Source organism: Canis aureus, chromosome 9, assembly GCF_053574225.1.
Source record: "Canis aureus isolate CA01 chromosome 9, VMU_Caureus_v.1.0, whole genome shotgun sequence".
Classification (NCBI taxonomy): Eukaryota; Metazoa; Chordata; class Mammalia; order Carnivora; family Canidae; genus Canis; species Canis aureus.
The window spans coordinates 33,981,100-33,998,292 of record NC_135619.1 but is presented as its reverse complement, the minus strand read 5'-3'; the positions used below and the strand labels follow the sequence as shown (position 1 = coordinate 33,998,292).

General features: G+C 41.2%; 2 protein-coding genes across 17 annotated transcripts in view; one reads left to right on the top strand and one right to left on the bottom strand.

Moving 5' to 3' along the window:
• Positions 1-13,084, top strand: part of LOC144320615 (uncharacterized) — a 62,622-nt gene extending 49,538 nt beyond the window's left edge. For all 12 annotated transcript variants that reach the window (XR_013386230.1, XR_013386228.1, XR_013386222.1 and 9 more), the window contains 2 exons: positions 7,289-7,550; positions 11,393-13,084. Coding sequence is in view for 2 of the 12 variants with exons in the window: in XM_077909356.1 (XP_077765482.1) it covers positions 7,289-7,526 (238 nt within the window). In the remaining 10 variants the exon portion in view is untranslated. The remainder of the gene's footprint in view (positions 1-7,288; positions 7,551-11,392) is intronic.
• SAMD4A (sterile alpha motif domain containing 4A) overlaps positions 1-17,193 on the bottom strand; it is a 215,390-nt gene that overhangs the window by 53,474 nt on the left and 144,723 nt on the right. For 4 of the 5 annotated variants that reach the window (XM_077909350.1, XM_077909353.1, XM_077909352.1 and 1 more), the window contains one exon: positions 613-876. The exons of the other annotated variant lie outside the window; for it this stretch is intronic. In XM_077909350.1, the coding sequence (XP_077765476.1) occupies positions 613-876 (264 nt within the window). The remainder of the gene's footprint in view (positions 1-612; positions 877-17,193) is intronic. 5 annotated transcript variants of the gene reach the window in all.

The window sequence follows — 17,193 nt, the reverse complement described above, 5'->3', positions numbered from 1 at the left end:
GCTATCAGACTTAAAACACTATCAGAGATTCTCAGTGGTATTTTTGTCCATATCCCTTAAAGAGATGCAGAGGAAAGGGTTTAAAAATTTCTTTGGATATCAAAGAAAAGGGGGGGGGGGAGAGAAAGGAAGCACTACTACAATTCTGCATCAAGAGAGACTTAAAAGAAAGATCCTGTGGTTTGTTTTGCTAAATTATTGACGGTTCCCTGGCCACAGCCAACGAGGTAGAAGGCTGGAGTAGCTCAGCGCCTTTACAAACAGGGCAGGCTGAGCAATGTACGTGCACAGTAGATCCTATCACTGTTAGCTGTGACTCATTTAATTGCCTGCAAGTCACCGCATTTAAAAAAAAAAAAAAAAAAGAGTCTTGACCTCTCTTGCTCTGGTTCCTGCTTCCGAGGTTTTGGCACGAAGCCCTGGGAGGGGAATTAGAGCCCTTTCCACCATGGTCAACCCTGGAGCTCTGCAAAGGAGGGGTCAAATGCACAAGCCTGTGGGAGAAGGGGCTGGGCTCCATTCTTGCTGACTTCCTATCTCTCTTTTTACCCCTTCTGACTCCAAATAAAGGGACAGACTCTGTTCCCAGTGGTTTCTTGTTCAGTCACTCACCTTTCATACCACTACCTTCTTCTTGGAATGTGTTACGAGCAGTGTTCTGATCTTCTAAGTGTTCACTCCCACCACTTCCTGAAGAGGCTACACTGCTTTGTGGAGACAGGGGGGCATGATCGGATGGGAGGCACTGGGGTCCTCTAGCTCGTAAGTCCTCATGAGACATCCATCCATGTCCTAGAGGCTGGTTTGGCACATTCATGGGTGGGGTAAGGGACACAGATCGTTTCAAAGGGCTGTGGTGTGCCTGGCCTGAGAGAACTGGAAAAAAAAAATAAAATGAAATAGGTTATTCCCCCCCCTTTAGCCTGGGCCACAGAGAACCCACAATACCTTTTGACCCTGAGAGGTGACGCTAACTATCTGATGACTCTATCAGTGGTCCCCACAGGCTGAATATAGGCCTGGCAGGGCCCTCCCCTGCAGGGGGTTAAAAAAGATGCTGTGTGGTCCTCTTGGTGGGTTGGGTTTCCCCAAGGAGGCTATACCTACAGTGCCCATGCATCTGGCCTTAGCCTTTGTGGGTCAGGATCTGGTTTCCGTTCTAACTCTAGAAATCAAGATTTGTGGCAGTAGGACTATAAATCAGGTGAGACTTGACAGCCTGGCAAAGTGGCCATCTGCCAAGAGTGAAAAGAACAAGTGCTGGACATTTTTTTTTTTTTTGGAAACACACAAAACCCGACATTACCCATGTCACAGGGTGGACTCCTTGAAGGGCGTGCAGGCTGGTCACCGTTTGGGATGTTTGCTGGGCTCAACTACATGGTGGACTAGTCCTTCCAACCAGGAGGCAGGGGAGCTATCACCTCTGAAGGGGTGCAGGCTCCGCGAGGGCCGGAGTCCGAACACAGACCTCAGGGTCTGTACAGGACACGGGCAGCTGTGTGTGAAAGGGCCGATTCTTTCCCTCGGCTTCACAGGTTAATGCCAGACTTCAGACTGAAAACACCTCCAGGTAACAAGGCTTTCATTCAGAAGCCAGTGGGGTGCTCTCAGTGAGCTGAGAACGGTTTTTACCAGCACGCTCAGCTCTTCCGTACAGTGGGCAACATCTGCGTGGCCCCCATGTTAAATTTCTTTTCCAGAAAACTAGGAAAAAGCAACAAAACTCCCATAACTAGCCAAATTAAATTGAGGTCATTTGAGGGAGGGATTTAACCAAAATCAACGCCGGGGGAGCCGACGTTACCCTTGGTCGGTTTTTCTGGGCGTGTAAAGTGACAACTTTACAAAATGAGTCTATTCATAACATTCTCTCAGCGCTGCCTCCTGACAGGTCTGGTTTATTTTGACTGCGGCCGCGCTAACATGGAAGTGAGCCACATGCATTTTTAAACATTTTTCAGGGAAGCCATTAAGTTCCATCTCAGGCTGTATCCCCTACAGTGAGGTATTTGCTCTCCCAGGTCCAGACAAGCACTTCTTTGCTGGTGTTAATCTATGTTTTTTATTAAGCAGACCTGACACCCCAGTGTAAGAAGTTCTGCTCTGTGTAGACTGTATCTCCGGTGGGGCAGCACCCACCCCACCAGGACCTGAGCAGCAGGCTACCTTGCCCCCACTTAAAAGATAAAGACCAGAGCTAAAAGGCTGGGTGTTTCCAGAAACTGTATTTGGGGAAGTGGTGGCGTGGGAAGGTAGCTTGTGGTAGGCTGGCATCGACCAGGCCCTGAGAGCAATGGGGCTCACATCTTTGTTGTCAATGTTCCCATGTGGCTTTATGTGGCCAGAAGGGCAACTTGTGTGGAAGGGGGGACAACCGGAAGGGCTAGGAATTTCTTTATTAACAAAAGAGAGAGGCAGAAAGGGAGCTGCCGAGTTTACCATTTGTAACCTGAGAGATTTCCACCTTAGGTAGATTCTATCAAAGGCAGGGAATTATCACTGAACTTAAACGCAAAGGGAACATTGTTTTAAAATTTTTTGACCCTAAGAGGCTGAAATAGCTTGCCTTTCCACTAAATAGACTAGGGAAGAAACTATTTAAAAAGGCTCCCTGGAAAACGCATTGCTACCTGGTTGGATCAAGATCAGCAAGAGAAAAAGAAAAAAAAAAAAAAAAAAAGCAGAAAGAAAAAAATAAATAAAAACGAAGCAGCAGCAAAAATGAAGAGAGAAGCCAATAGGAAGAAAAGCCAAACATCCAGAAAATCCATTTCATGCCTGTCTAAGTATTTATATAAAATTGGGCAGACTTGTTTAGGGCTGCACTGAGTGCTGGGATGGTCCAGCTTAGACATCTTTGCTCTCTGATACCTTGGCAACCATTTCAGGATATCTGGTAGATGCTCTGAATGGTGCCAGCCAGGCGTGCCTCAAGTGGAAATGGGGACTCCTCTTCACAGCCAGGATTAGAGTAAGCCCAAAACCATAAAAGCAGACCTTGCTAAAGAGAGACACACAGCTTTGAACTGGCAGGGCCCTTAGCACCTCGCTTGGTTCGAGGCGACAAGTGAATCTATAATCATGGGTGGTAACACCACGAAGAGGGTCCCCACCTTTGGATGCTGAGAACAATACCCCAAATATGTAGCAGTTGAATTCCATTTTTGAATGGAGTCCATTTGCTTCTTTCCACCTAAAGTCATCTTAAAAGCCACACTACCTCCCCATTGATGGGCATCCTTGGGGAGGCTTGTCGATATCCAAGGAATCCACCAGTTATTGAGAATGGAACAAGACCGTTCCCTAACTTAATGGGACTTCCAGGGATTTATTCCTAGACAACCACATCCATGTCTTCATATATTCCTGAGCTCGACTGATGTTACAAGGATATGGCATAAACTTGGCCTCTGCCTCTAATAAAGAAATCAATTATACCTCAGGTGCCAGGGCCTTTTCCCAGTAACTTTCTACTAAAGGCCCCAACCCTTGTCTGTATCATAAAGACTCCCACAGCTGGCACCAAAAGAGAAAGGTCTCTTTAAGAGTCAACCTGCTGCAGTAACTGAGCAAAATGCCTCACACTAAGCTTCCAATTTGCAGAGAGGGCCATGAATTTAGCCCCAGGCTGGATGCCACATCTAAATAAGAGCAAAGTCATGCTGGGCAAATGCCTCATTTCTCCAAAGAGAACCAAGGCTCCGAGACAATACAGGTTTGTCTTCCTGTGGGAAAGGAGACAAAAGCAGGTGGCAAGTGACTTGCCAACTGTGCCATTTTGTGGTGAAGACAATTCTTCAGGTAGAGATACTAGGTAGAGGCTTTGACCACAAAGCCAATTTCGGTGTTACTCTGTGTGCTGGAATACCTTGTTCGGTACAAAGTGGCAGAGGAAATAACAAATGCCATGGGCTGAGTGCAGGAAAATAGACCGTACCACTGTGACATTAATGAGGTGGCCAGGGGCAGAGCATTGATCGTTGTCCCATCACTCCATTTTTTTTTTTAACCAAAAGAACTCATTTGAAGTGGTGATAAATAGAGGGCAAATGGATATTCAAGCAAAAAACAAACAAACAAAAAAAAACAAACAAAAACAAAAACAAAAAAACCCCAAAACCCAAAAAACCCCAAAAGCCCATAAATAAAACTCCTTTTCCTGTGAGTAGGGAGGGAGAGCAGTGAATACAGTCTTCTGTGTTAGCTGTCCCAGAATGGCTCTAGCTAGAGGCAGACCTTTAGAATGTTCCCACTTGCTGACTGCTATGCAGTAGTCAACAGCCAATGCTTCATTCAGATGTAAGCTGCCCCCGGGTATATTTGAACACTGCAGAATTAAGTACACCTTGGGAAAAAAAAAATCTCAATATAGATTAGAAATTGGCAGGTTCCAACAGAATTGAAGTCCTGAATTTATATTGCATTTGTGACTTTATAATAGTGAGAGTGGAGGATCGCCATGTTTCAGGGTGGATTCATTATATTGAAAATCCTACTAAAAATCACCCAGGGGAGCAAGGTTGTGCCTCTTTGCTCTTGAAAAACTGAAGCTATAACTTAATACTGTGTACAGTATAGATTCAATATTGCTTATGTCTTATTACAGAAATTTCAGGTATGCACATGTACCCATGTATGTATGCGTACACATGCTAATAGAATACTCTATTTGGGGAACGTTTATAAATTCAAGTGAACCAAAAATAAATAACAAATACCGAATAAGTCTTGTTGAAATATGGAAAAAACAGCTAAAAATAATCTTGCTACAGCAGTGGAGCTCTCTGATGCGAGTACAAAGGGTCTTATAATCTGGCAATAAACTCTATCATATCATTCTTGGCTGGCCAACTTCTCTGACCTCATTTAACCTTGTGATTTCTTTTTCATCTCGAAATATCTTTAATGAGACTTCTTTCAATGCCTTTTTTAGAGGAAAATATGATACCTGGCTCTGGGATCTGTTCTTTTAAGTATTTTCTTGAAAGCCTGGAAATCAGATTTCTTACCCTTTTCCTTTGACCAAACTGGACTTCATCTCAATTCTTAGTTACTGAAGTAAAATTCAGTAAAAGTTTTTTTGGAAAAGACTCTTGTAAGAAAATTAGGTATATAACTACTTTTTCTGCTTTCTAATGTGACAAATGATAAGGTTTGTAGAAAGAAGAAGTTTTTGGGATACCGGCCCAACTACCGCTTTGGTTCTCTGTCAGGCTAAGCATCATACCTCACCGTTGAGGAGAGATGCCCTACAGGCAGAACAGTCCAGATAATTGAAGCTCCGCTGTCACTGAAACTTTATCCTAACAAACTTTAATGGAGATATTTCAAAGGCACATTGCATACTTCCCCGTTCTGTTGAAACTTATCCACTGAATGCAATTTCTGCTTTAAAAATTATTGTTAAGAGCAGAGATTCATAACATTTCAGAGCTGGAAGCCCCCTGAAAGGTAATTCAAGAATTCCTAAGTTATGAGCTGTGGGCCACTGGGTAGTAAATCCCTATGTGCACTGCACTTTGTTCACAGATGAAATGCTGTATTGCAAATCAGTTTTAGATATATGCAGAGTATTAAAACTAATAAAAAAAATTAATTTACATGTTGCTGAATTCATAGCTCTTTTTGCCACTGTTTTTTCTATCAGGAGATTCAAAGTACAATTCTTGTTTCATGGGGACCCCAATTTTTTATATGTTAAAAACCAAGGCCTAAACTCAATAAATGATAAAGCTGATTGTTATTCTCTGCTTTGCTGAGTGAGGTTTTCATGGGCAGGATAGTAGATAGCCTCAGGAACTGTCATGCTCAAAGTCCTCTGCACGCCTCTCATGGTTAGAGTATTTCTGCCAATCCCATCAACCAGCACTTTGCCTTGCTACCGCTATGTGTTTTCACCTACTTACAGGCTTAACATTCTGTTCTAGAGTTTAGAATCTAGAAGCTTTTTTTTTTTTTAAATAAGGGCAGTTCAGCGTTCCCATATTCCTAATAGCACCCTCTTTCCTCAAACCAAATAGCTTGTCTTCTCAACCTAAAGTTGAATTCTGTATCCTCATTATGCCCTTATGAGTTCAGCCACACAGGGGTTTTGAAATTTTAATCCTTTTTTACTCATAAGCCATTATCTCCACTTTTAATTCAACAAGCTGTCTTTCTCAAGAAAAACTCATGCTTCATTAAAATTTGTAAATTCTAGATGCTCATGTGATAAAATTCAGTCCAATTGCAAGTAAACTTTATAAAAGTAACTCATCCTAATTTAGGGATTTTAAAAAGTAGAATGAGGAAGCCACATATCTGCATATTACGTTAAAATATTAATTTCAAATTTCTTTTCAAATTAAAAGGTCCTAGACAATTCCCTACTCTTGTATACATGCTGTGCATGTCAACATACTATGACAAAGCCTAGAGAATATATTCTAGTTATAGGTTAAAAATGGTGTAACTTTAACAATATTTTCTAGACCTACTCCCAAAAGGAATTCAAAGTATCAGTAGAATCTTTGCTGAATACACCAATTTGAGGGCTCACATCATAGAATTCTTAAATTTTGCTGTAGGAAAAAAAAAATTTTGCTGTAGGAGATGGTTTGATACTTGTCAACTTTGATGGAGAAAAAACTCAACCTTCTGCCAAGCTACAAAATAGCTACAGCTATTGTTTCAAAGTTAAGGGGCGGGTAGGGGGTGTTTCTGTTCATTCCTTTAGATTTAAGGCCTGCTTATCAGGCATCTTTCAGGTGCCATCCAAGAATTTTTTGAGAGTACTTTCAGAGCATCTAAGGAACTGCTACTAAGGGCTTTCCATTTTCAAAGAGTAGAGTTCTGTTAACACCACTTGTATGAATGATTCCACGCATTTGCTTAAGAAAAAAAAAAGCCAACATTTTAGAGGCTCAGTGGTGAAATGATCTTAGACCCTGGATTCCTCTTCTTTAGTTGGTTTTGTGGTGTCACAACCAGTAATCTGAGGCCCTGTAGTGGGAATCTTTGGGGGAAGAAAAGATTAATAGTACTGCAAGAATACATTAAAAAAAAAAAAAAAAACACACAAAAAACAAAACCAGAGTGTTTGATCAGTGACATCATGCAAAAAAAGACAACACCAGTCACATTTATGGCCAAGTACAGATTTGTGTAAAGGGGAAGGGGAGGAGTTATTAATTACTAAGGTTAAAATTAACATGCTCTGCCATCATTGCTTCAGGGAATAGATTAAAAGCAAATCTAGGTTATATGCCTCAACTCTGCATGCTTGCTCTCTGCTTCTTGTTCAAAGGTTTGGAAAACCAGTGCTTACAACATCTGGACACCAGAAGATGACTCCCCCAAACAGCTTCAGACTCCACCTCATTCTGGGGGAAGAAGAGAGAACATGCTACAAAGCAAAGATGTGGTTGTTGGATGGGGTGTTCCCGACAAGCCCAAAGAGGAAGCCACACACTCTCAGGAAAAGAGAAAATGTACACTTGCCTAAGCAACAAAACAAAACAAATGGAGACTCTGGAAGAAGATAAAGCCGCAAAGAACATCACAACAAGGTTGACAAATACACACTGTTAAATCTCTTTTTCCCTATTAAATCTCATTTTTATACAGTATTGAAATGAAAGCATTCTGATGCAGGGAAAGCACCTGGAGAGGCTTTTTCAATAATGCGAGTCCTTGTCACTGATGTCAGCTCTTATTACTCTACAGACGGCTCAGCCTTTGGGCAGAGCAAAGATGTATGTTTCTGCCTTCACATTATCACTTAAACATTTGGGCTTTTAAGAAGTAAATTAGGATGTTTTTGGCAGACTTTTATTGCTGCATTAATCATTGGTACATTTCATTTGTCCTCTTTTGTCAGTTTCTATAATGGCAAAACTGGGTGTCATCCAGTAGAAAATCTATTTTAGATAACTGCTATTTGACTTTATATTGTCATTATTTATGAAATAAGTTAGACAAGAAGCCAATATATACATTTTATAGAAATTGGTTGACTCTTACTCACAAGTTTAACTTCGAATCAAGCAGTCCTAAAAGGAAACTGTCCAAATCCTCTCATTCCATTCTATCAAAACCAATGACATCAACTATGGAAGTAATTTGACACCACTGAAGCAGATGCTTAAGCCAATCCAAGGGACTGTGGGATCAACCCAACCACTTCTAAAGTTTCTGTATACTGGGTTAACTTCTACTTTCCTACATTTTGTTTCTCCTCCTGTCTATATTTATACCTACATGTACTCAACCCTGAGGCTTGTCTGTGGAATTTCTACCCACATAGAGACTGAAGAGATGAAATCCAGAAATGAATTTAGATGGAGATTCAGAATTTGAATCATTTTTATGACACCAAGTAGGGTAAATCATTGAGTCCAGCAAGTGGCCAGGAGGGGATTTAAGAGGGTACAGATCCTTTTTCATTTTCCAATATATTCATAAAAATGTCCCAGTCGTTGTATTTAAGGAAGAAAGTGGAGAAACTCAGAAAAGTAGATGTTTGATGACAAAACTTTTCTCCTATCCCTTTCTTAAAAGACAACCATCAAATTGTCAACTGCTCGCATGCTTACCTTTGCTCACATGCCTATTCAGGAGGTGCTTCTTAAATTTACAAAATGAGATCTGCATCCTGTGTTTAACAATGGCAGGGCTGCTAACTGAGCATGGGTACCAGAAAAGCAATCCTAGTATGGAACTGCAAACAGCCAGGGTTTCATGACTGAGCAACTAAGCCCCACTCAGAGCATTGGTCCCAAAGCCACAGCAGTCACTGAACAAATCGTCAGGGTATCCTTTTACATCTTGACACTGCTAGCAACACTTGTCCAGAGGAGAAACAGGTCAATCTCCTGAAAGGGACTAACAAAAGATATTTTAAAACCTTGTCTACGAACTCCTGCCTTGAGCTGAACCACAGGCAAAGCCTGCTGCTGGAATTTAAAGGCTCCCAGATAAGAGGGCAATGTGGCTCTTAAATGTCATGGCACTCATTAGGCAAGGACTGGCATCATTAGATGCATAAATCCTTTCCATCGGGGCCTCAACTCAGCCCCAGCCAAATGCGTGACTGGTGCCAGGATTTCTCTGGGCGTGAAACTCTGAACTTTGCCTTGATCAAGCAAAATCTTTTTTCTTTTCTTTCTAGTGTTAGGAGAAGGGTGATAAATAATTAGGAATGTATTATGTGGTCCTAATTCTTAACTTAGTTACTTGATAGAAGAATGAGAACTGGAGTTTCTCAGCATTGTGACTCGCGGGGCAATTTACTGATTAGGGAATTGGTTCTTGTTTTCATTAAAGCATTCAATCTAAATGTCAAATGTAATAATACACATAAATGACCATTCAAAAAGCCCACAATTTGAGCTTACATTGCTAATTAGATGATTTTTTTTTTTTTTTGTTAATTAGAAATTGGATGGTTTAGGCTCTCCTGGCTTCTTAATTATATTTGATTGAATCACCATGTGATTCAAGACAAGCTATTGAGGTTTCACCCATCCCAATTCCTGCTTTGCTTCACCTTCAGTATCTTCTTGGATTCCAAACTGTCACAGCCAGCCCCTGTGGGTGTTGGAACGTGGTGATATTGGTACTGTGTTTGTAAAATTGATTTACTGTGGTCTGTAATTACACATACCGATTTGAATTTTTGACTCGGTACTGCATTTTTCACTTAAACTGTACTGTTCTTCTCTGCCCCAGAGACAGTATTTACGTAATTGTACTCAACTCATCTATTTGGGTATTATAAATCAGTCCTGCAATAAAAGACTTTCAGAGACACTGCAGGCACAAGGTTCATGGCATTATTCAGTCCCTGGGACTGTTTTAGTTTACGGACAGGAATCGAACTGCATTCATTTCTTATTGGAGATGAGATGGGAAGGGCTGTCTGGAGACTGGATCCGGCAGTAAAGAGAAAGGGGCCATAGGGCCATCAGGAGGGCTAGGCAGCACCCAGAGGGCCAGCTCAGATCCACAGGTCAGCTCCCTTTGCTCCTTGTCAACTTCTGGGTCCCCTTCCACCTGTCACAACAACTGTATAGTGTGTCCTGTGTTCTCCTATTACATGTTTTATATACCATTGATCCTCTGTATTCACTGATTCCATATTTGTGAATTCACTGATTTGCTAAACTTTATCTGTAGGCCTCAAATTGATACTTGTAGCATTTTCATGGTCATTCATGGATGTGCTCAGAGTGGCAAAAAATTTGAGTCCCTTATGCATATGTTTCCAACTGAGGTTGAACAGCCACCCCTCTGCCTTCCTGTGTCATCGACTCTTGCCCCGTAAATGAGTGTCCTTTTTGAGACATGTTTAGCACCATGTTTTTCTCACGTTGATGTTTTTCTTTGGTGATTTTGCTACGTAAAAGGGCCCCCCACATGCAGTAGTGCTGGGGTGCTGTCTGGTGTTCCTAAGTGCAAGAAGGCTGTGATGTGCCTTACAGAGAAAACATGTATATTAGATAAGCTTCATTCCGGCCTGAGTTATATGCTGTTGGCCTTGAGTTTGAGATTAATGCATCAACAAATATATGACATAAGATGTCTAAACACATATGAAGCAAAGTTATGTATCAATTGGTCAATGAAAATGTTGCGAGGCTTGCAGGAACCTAATCCTGGATCTCCCTCAGAAGCAATGATTCAGGATTTGCTGATTCAGTGTTCACGATGATTTTATAGAACATAACTATTGTAAATAGTAAGAACTCACTGTGTGCATATACTGATACAAACTCTTCACTCCACTTCCCGTCCTGGGACATTTCTGTCACATTTACCACATTTTTGCCTTAGGCTAGTGGTTCTTAACCTTGGCTACACAGTCAACCCTGCTGGAGCCTTTAAAAAAATCCTGATGTCCAGGTCCCCTTCCAATCCCTATAGTGGGGTCAGAGCATTCATACTTTTTAATGCACCAGAGTACTTCTAGTGGCTACCTAGGCTGAGAACTACTGTCTTGGGCTATCTTTTTGCCCGAGGGTTCTCCCAAACTCTGTCCCACATTCTGGACATTGCAAACTTCCTAAGGTTGGATGCCGTTTCTGCCTGGTCTTAATAAGATGCCCACAAAGAATGGGCATCTTGTTTCCTTTTCAAGTGGCTTTTAAAAGACAACATACAGACCATTGCTTCTCCTACCAAACAAGTCTTGTTTGCTTTGGATTCACATGTAGAATTCTGCTCCAGCTCTTCAGCTCTGGATTTTATCACTCTTGCCCTGCCCTCCAGGTAAAATAAATGACATTTTCCTTCCAGAATTCCAACCTGAATGATACCTGGGCAGAAATTTCTGAAGATTCCTTAGACACACACACATTTTCACTCTGAATAATAGTGCCTGCTTCTTACTGTGGCCATTTCATTCTTGCAGGTTAGGAAGAGAAGATCAGGGGTCAGCTGGAGGCCCTCTCTCAACATGAATAAGCTGCAGAAAGCTTTAAACACATTTTTTTCTAAGTCTGGAAATTCTGCTGGTGAAAGCATAACTGATTCACAAACAGCAAAAACTGTGCTCTAGATCCATGGACCAGCACCACTGGCATCACCTGGGAATCTTTCCCTCCTCTCAGAAAGGCTGGATGGACTCTCCCACCTTACCTCAGACCTACAGAACCAGGATCTGATTTTAAGAAGACAGGTGATTTGTGTGCATATCCAAGGTAAAGATACACTGCCTATATATATAGCCAGCTCTGACCTGCTGGCTTGACACCTGTTCTATTGATGTTGGGATAGGCATCAACTGCACAAAAAAGCAGCCTGCTGAAGTGAGAAGAATTTGGGATTTGGGTAGTAAGTCATATAAATTTCCTGTGCCTCAGTTTACCCCAATGTTAGATATCAAAGGATACATCATGGGACTGATGGACAAAGTCAAATCATTTAATGTACATAAAAGGGTTTTGCAAACTAATATTAGTTATTAGTTTTCTGAGTAGGAATACCTCAAATGTAAGCCAACACCGCTAATGGAAGTACTCAAGTACTAACCAATCTGATGACATTCATGGATAATTTTCAGCATTTTTACGTATAGTATGAAAAATACTCTGATTACTTGCTGGTGTTTCACAGATTTTCAAGAGATAAATTTCCACCATGGTCTATAACAAAAAGTATCTTCCTTGCTCTTCCAGAATCCTTACACTGACAAACTTTTCTCTGCCCTAATCAGAATCCTCTTCCTTTGATTCAGACTCAACTTTGTTTTTCCTTTCCTCTCACACATTTTTTAAAAAAGATTTATTTATTTTTGAGATAGAGAGAGGAGTGAGTGAGAGAATGCACGTGGGGGAAGGGCAGAGGGAGAGAATCTCAAGCAGAGCCCAATGCAGGGCTTGATCTCGTGACCCTCTGATCATGACCTGAGCCAAAATCAAGAGTCAGATGCCTAACTCACTGAGCCACCCAGGCCCCCCTCCTCTCACATATTTTAGCGTTCACATTTCATTTCTATTTTCTGGAGGGTCAGGGCATGTGAATCATCGTCATTATCATTAGATTTCAGTGCCCAGAACTCCTCATGAGACACTCTCTTTCTTTGTCCTGACATTAGTAAGCAACACTGATTGCCTAACATCCTTATTGAAAATTCTAAGTACCTCTATTATATTTAGAAATTCAAGCTAAGAACCTATTATGTGGCTGGATAACACTGGGTTCTTCATATGCAAAACAAGGGAATGGACTAGGTGAATTAATTAATTCATTCATCAGATATGTGTTTAAATGCCCACCATGTTCCATGCTCTAAAAGCTGAGGGTACAACATTTGAAAAAGCCATTACAGCTCTGTGGATGATCTTTCAGCCCCTCCCTGAGTCAACCTTCTATAATGCTATTAGCATATTTATGCAGTGCCTTTCTTGGACAAGGTATTTTCCCCACATTATTCATTTCTGCATAGTTTTTAAAAGTCTGTCTTGTAATACCAATTGAACAGCCAGCCAAGGGTGTCAGGGTAAAGCATCTGCCAGCTGCTTACCACAGGCGAGGTTTTGGTAAAGGGAAGGCATTAAATTATATCATCCTCCCCACTCCTGGCTCATCCCAATGCTCTCACCCCCCCACCCCCCACCCCGCACATTTTAGGATCTCATGAAAGGGCAACTGGATGAATGAAAGCCCTGTTCCCTTACTCTGCTTCTTTCTCACCTGCCCCAGGCCTCATGCTGGGAGTACTATACTGTCATTTCCCCAAATGCAATCTTTAAAAGACCCATCCTTAAGAACCATCTTCATTCTCTGAAGAAGAGGCCACATGGCAATGAGCACAGCAGCAGCACCAGCTACCATTTGCCAACACTGTCAGGTACAGATAGAAATATGTTGTTTCATGTAGTCTTCATTTAATGCCTTTGGAGGTAGGTTCTATCATTACTCCACTCTCTCCATCCCGTCCCAAGACAAATTTTACAGACAGGAAGCTGAGGTGCAGAACTTGTCAAAGATCAGACAGCTAGGAAGGGGCAAGAGCTGGGGTTCAAAATCTAGGTTCTCTGACTTGCAAGCCTGCCTTCTTATGACCAACATTCCACTGCTTCTTGTGGCAGAAAAAACTTGTAGCCTTAGTCTCTCTCATTCTTAACGTGAACATTAAATTCCAAAACCCTGACCAAGTCCATTGGCTCTTCAGTGTCTCAGGATCTTATGTGGAATATAGTTCTAACAATGGTAATACCTCTTCTACCTACTTTTCCAGAGTTGCTGTGGGATCTCATTCATGCTGCCTGTCTCATCCTCATCCATCCATCCATCCATCCATCCATCCAATATTGGCTAAGCATCTGCCCTGTATGCTGAGCATATGCTGGGCACTAGAAAGGATGATCAAGAAAGACCCACTGTGATGATATGTGGAAAACTGCTTTTGAAATGAAAGAAAAGGGAGTTGTTCCTTTCCTGGGAAAAGAGTTTAAGCTAACCTCCTCATTCAACAAACACTGAGTATCTCTATGCACAGGGCACTGTACTAGCCACTAGGGCTACAGATGTTGAGGAGAGTATAACAGGAGACAGGGCTGCACAGATGCAATCAGTACCTCCTACTCTGTATTAAGCCACCACCTGCTATGGTGAGAAGCACACAGCAGCTAGGAGCTGTAAGGCAGTGCTAATATTCTAAGTAACACTTTGCATGAAGGTGAAGAAGCACAGAAAAAAGTAAACATTTTAGATGATTTCAATTTCAATTAATTCACCACAGTATCTCAAGGACTAATGAGAGTTTTTGAGGAGGCGGTAATATACCAGGACCAAGCTGCCTCTCTGAATCCCGGCCCTCCATTTTAGAATGACAGTAGCAGGATATTTATGAAAGTCAAAAAAGCTCTTCTCTCTTGCTTCCATGGTAAATAAATGTGCATGTTGTTTCCTTGGATATAAGTTAGTTATTCCATACAATCATTTAAAATCCATGAATCTGAGAGGCATGAAGATTCCCTATAACTGAATTAGAAATCACCTGCTCAACAACACGGAAAGTATCTTTTTTCCATTTGGGCTTTCCCCAAATGACTCACAAAGCTTATGGTTTTGGTCTTGTGTGGGTGGTCTGAGGGCAGAGTCAGGCAATCATCTGCATAAAAAAGCCAAACCAGGATCTTTTCATTTTAAATTAAATGCTGGAGGAGCCCCAGACTTAAGAGAAACAACCTAGTTCTTTTTTTTTTTTTTTCCTTCAGAGAAGTAAGATAACCACAATGTTTCCCTAAAGGAAAAGCTATGCTTCAAAAATGATTCCCCTGAAGTGAACACTGCCTCACCAGTGAACACTGAAGGGATAGATATAGAACTTTTCATTCCTGAGGCAAGACCTCAGGAGAACTGGTCAAGAGCAATGCCAACGTTTTATTGAAAAGAAGATGTTGCTCTTGTTTAGGTGCCCAGTGGAGTTGGTCCTGATGGAATTTTAATGGTGGTGCGACATTTCTTGGGATCTTCCTCCAAAAAATATTTTCAGGAGATCAGAAGGTATAATACTGCAATTTGTTTCCTCATTTATTTACTCCCTAATTATCTCAGAATTCCAGAACTTTAAACCAGGAAGGGAATTTAAAAATATGATTTAGGAATCATCTAATGCGCACCCTACTCTCCTCTCCTTGTACCCCTCCCCGCCGCATTTTATCAGTTACAGAATCAGAAGCTTAGAGAGATACAGCAACCGTCCAAGGCCACTCAATAAAGTTGATACTGAAGCTAAGACTACACAGCCTTGATGTTTTTGGTCTTCGTCATTCATATTATATCAGCGGTTAGTCTTCATATCAATGTCATTGATAAAGAAGAACTGAATAATAGATCTGTGATGGAAAACAGATAATCCCTCTTTTAGCACCAGACTAATACACTGCAGAACCCAACTGCCAAGAACTACAGATTTTACAACAGCATAAACAGTATAACCCAAACACAGAAAGAACTGGGACCTCCAAAAATCGATCATATGCATCGGGATTTTTCCAGAACCAGGGCTGTTGCATCTTCACACTGTATCAGCATTTTCCAGGTCTGGGCACTCTGAGCATCTGTTCTTCTCCTACTAGCTGTCTACACTGTTTAGCCATCCACCACGCCAGACGTGCCACTGGGCCCTCTCATTTTTGCCTAACTGGTCAGAAAGATTGCCACCACTGATGTGAAATCAAATATTGTTTGTGGACTAGAAAAAGCAACACCTTCTTTAATCAAAGTCTTCACCTGTGGAAGACTTCTGTCCCTACCACAATTAATCCCGTTCATCAGTTTGAGTAGTATTTCTTTAATTTCATGGTTTTAATTACGACAATAAATTTATGCAGAGGTTTGCAGCTGGGATATCTATATGTAGGCAGACCTAGAAGCCATCATTTATATACCTAATTATCTAATGAATCAACTGATTTGTCATTTGAAAAGATTGCGCATTTCCCCTGGGATGCCACTATTGTCTGACCTGGGCCTTAAAGCTGGTTATTTATTATTCATTGACACTTTATAATTAGTAGATCTGCAGAAACTCATTTTAGAGCCTGAAAAAACCATTAGGGATCATTTAATCAATATTTCTGTCTCCATGGTCTAGTCCCCAAGTAAGACAGTGGAAACTGAGGGAAGATGGTTGACCGGCTGAAGGTTTCATCGTAAATGAGAAACACTGAGCTCAAGTTCCAGGAATCCTTCTACCCTGGCTCTTAGCATCCAAATGCAGCCCTTGCTTTAACAGAAACAGCCAATATCCTATTAGTTATCCCGAGTTATGGTAGGAAGATCACTATTAGGAAAAGTTCAAGTTTGAATAGGAAGTTCTAGGCCAAGGAAAATATATTTTAGATGGTCCCCATTAAAGATTTTAATTTAAAAGAAGCAGATTTGGGGTGCATGGCTGGCTCAGTCAGAAAAGCATGCAACTCTAGATCTTGGGGTGGTGAGTTCAAGTCCCACTTTGGGTATAGAGATTACTTTTAAAAAGTAAATAAAGAACTTAAGAAAAAAAAGCAGATTTATCTCCATTTAAAATCAATGGCTATGAGTAGCATAAAGTTTTATTTCACTGCCTAATTCTCAAAGATAGAAATAGTTATGGGTAAGATATTATTTTTTAGTGGGAAATAGGCACTGTACAAAGAGATCTACATTACATGTCATTCATTCATGCATACATTAATTCAATAAGTATTTATTCAACATCTGTGATATGCCAGGCAGCACTGCAGACAATAGGAATACTGCAGTGAACAAGACCAGGCCCCTGACTTCCTGGGACTTATATTCAAGTATAGGAGACTGATCATAAACAAGTAAACAAATTAAAATCGACTTCCAATTGATGCAGATGTTCTTCTGTTCTTTCTGGAAATGCACTAAAATGACAGCAAACGCATAAACCCATAAGGAAAAGAATTCAGGAGAGATGACAGGAGAAGACAGTGAGTCAATATTTTGGAAGCTGGAAACAGAAGGACACGGGATAACTGACTTGGGAGACCAAAGAAAGGTGACATGTATGTCCACAGGGAGGGGAAGTATGACCATTCATGCTACAGAAGTCCCAAGAAGTTCTGGACTCAGAGACCAGGTACCTTTAAAGGCAGGGATGCAGGGAGGGGCCAAAATAGGAGGTTTGGTACAAAGTATATCTTTTTTTTAAAAAAAGATTTTATTTCTTTATTCATGAAAGACAGAGAGAGA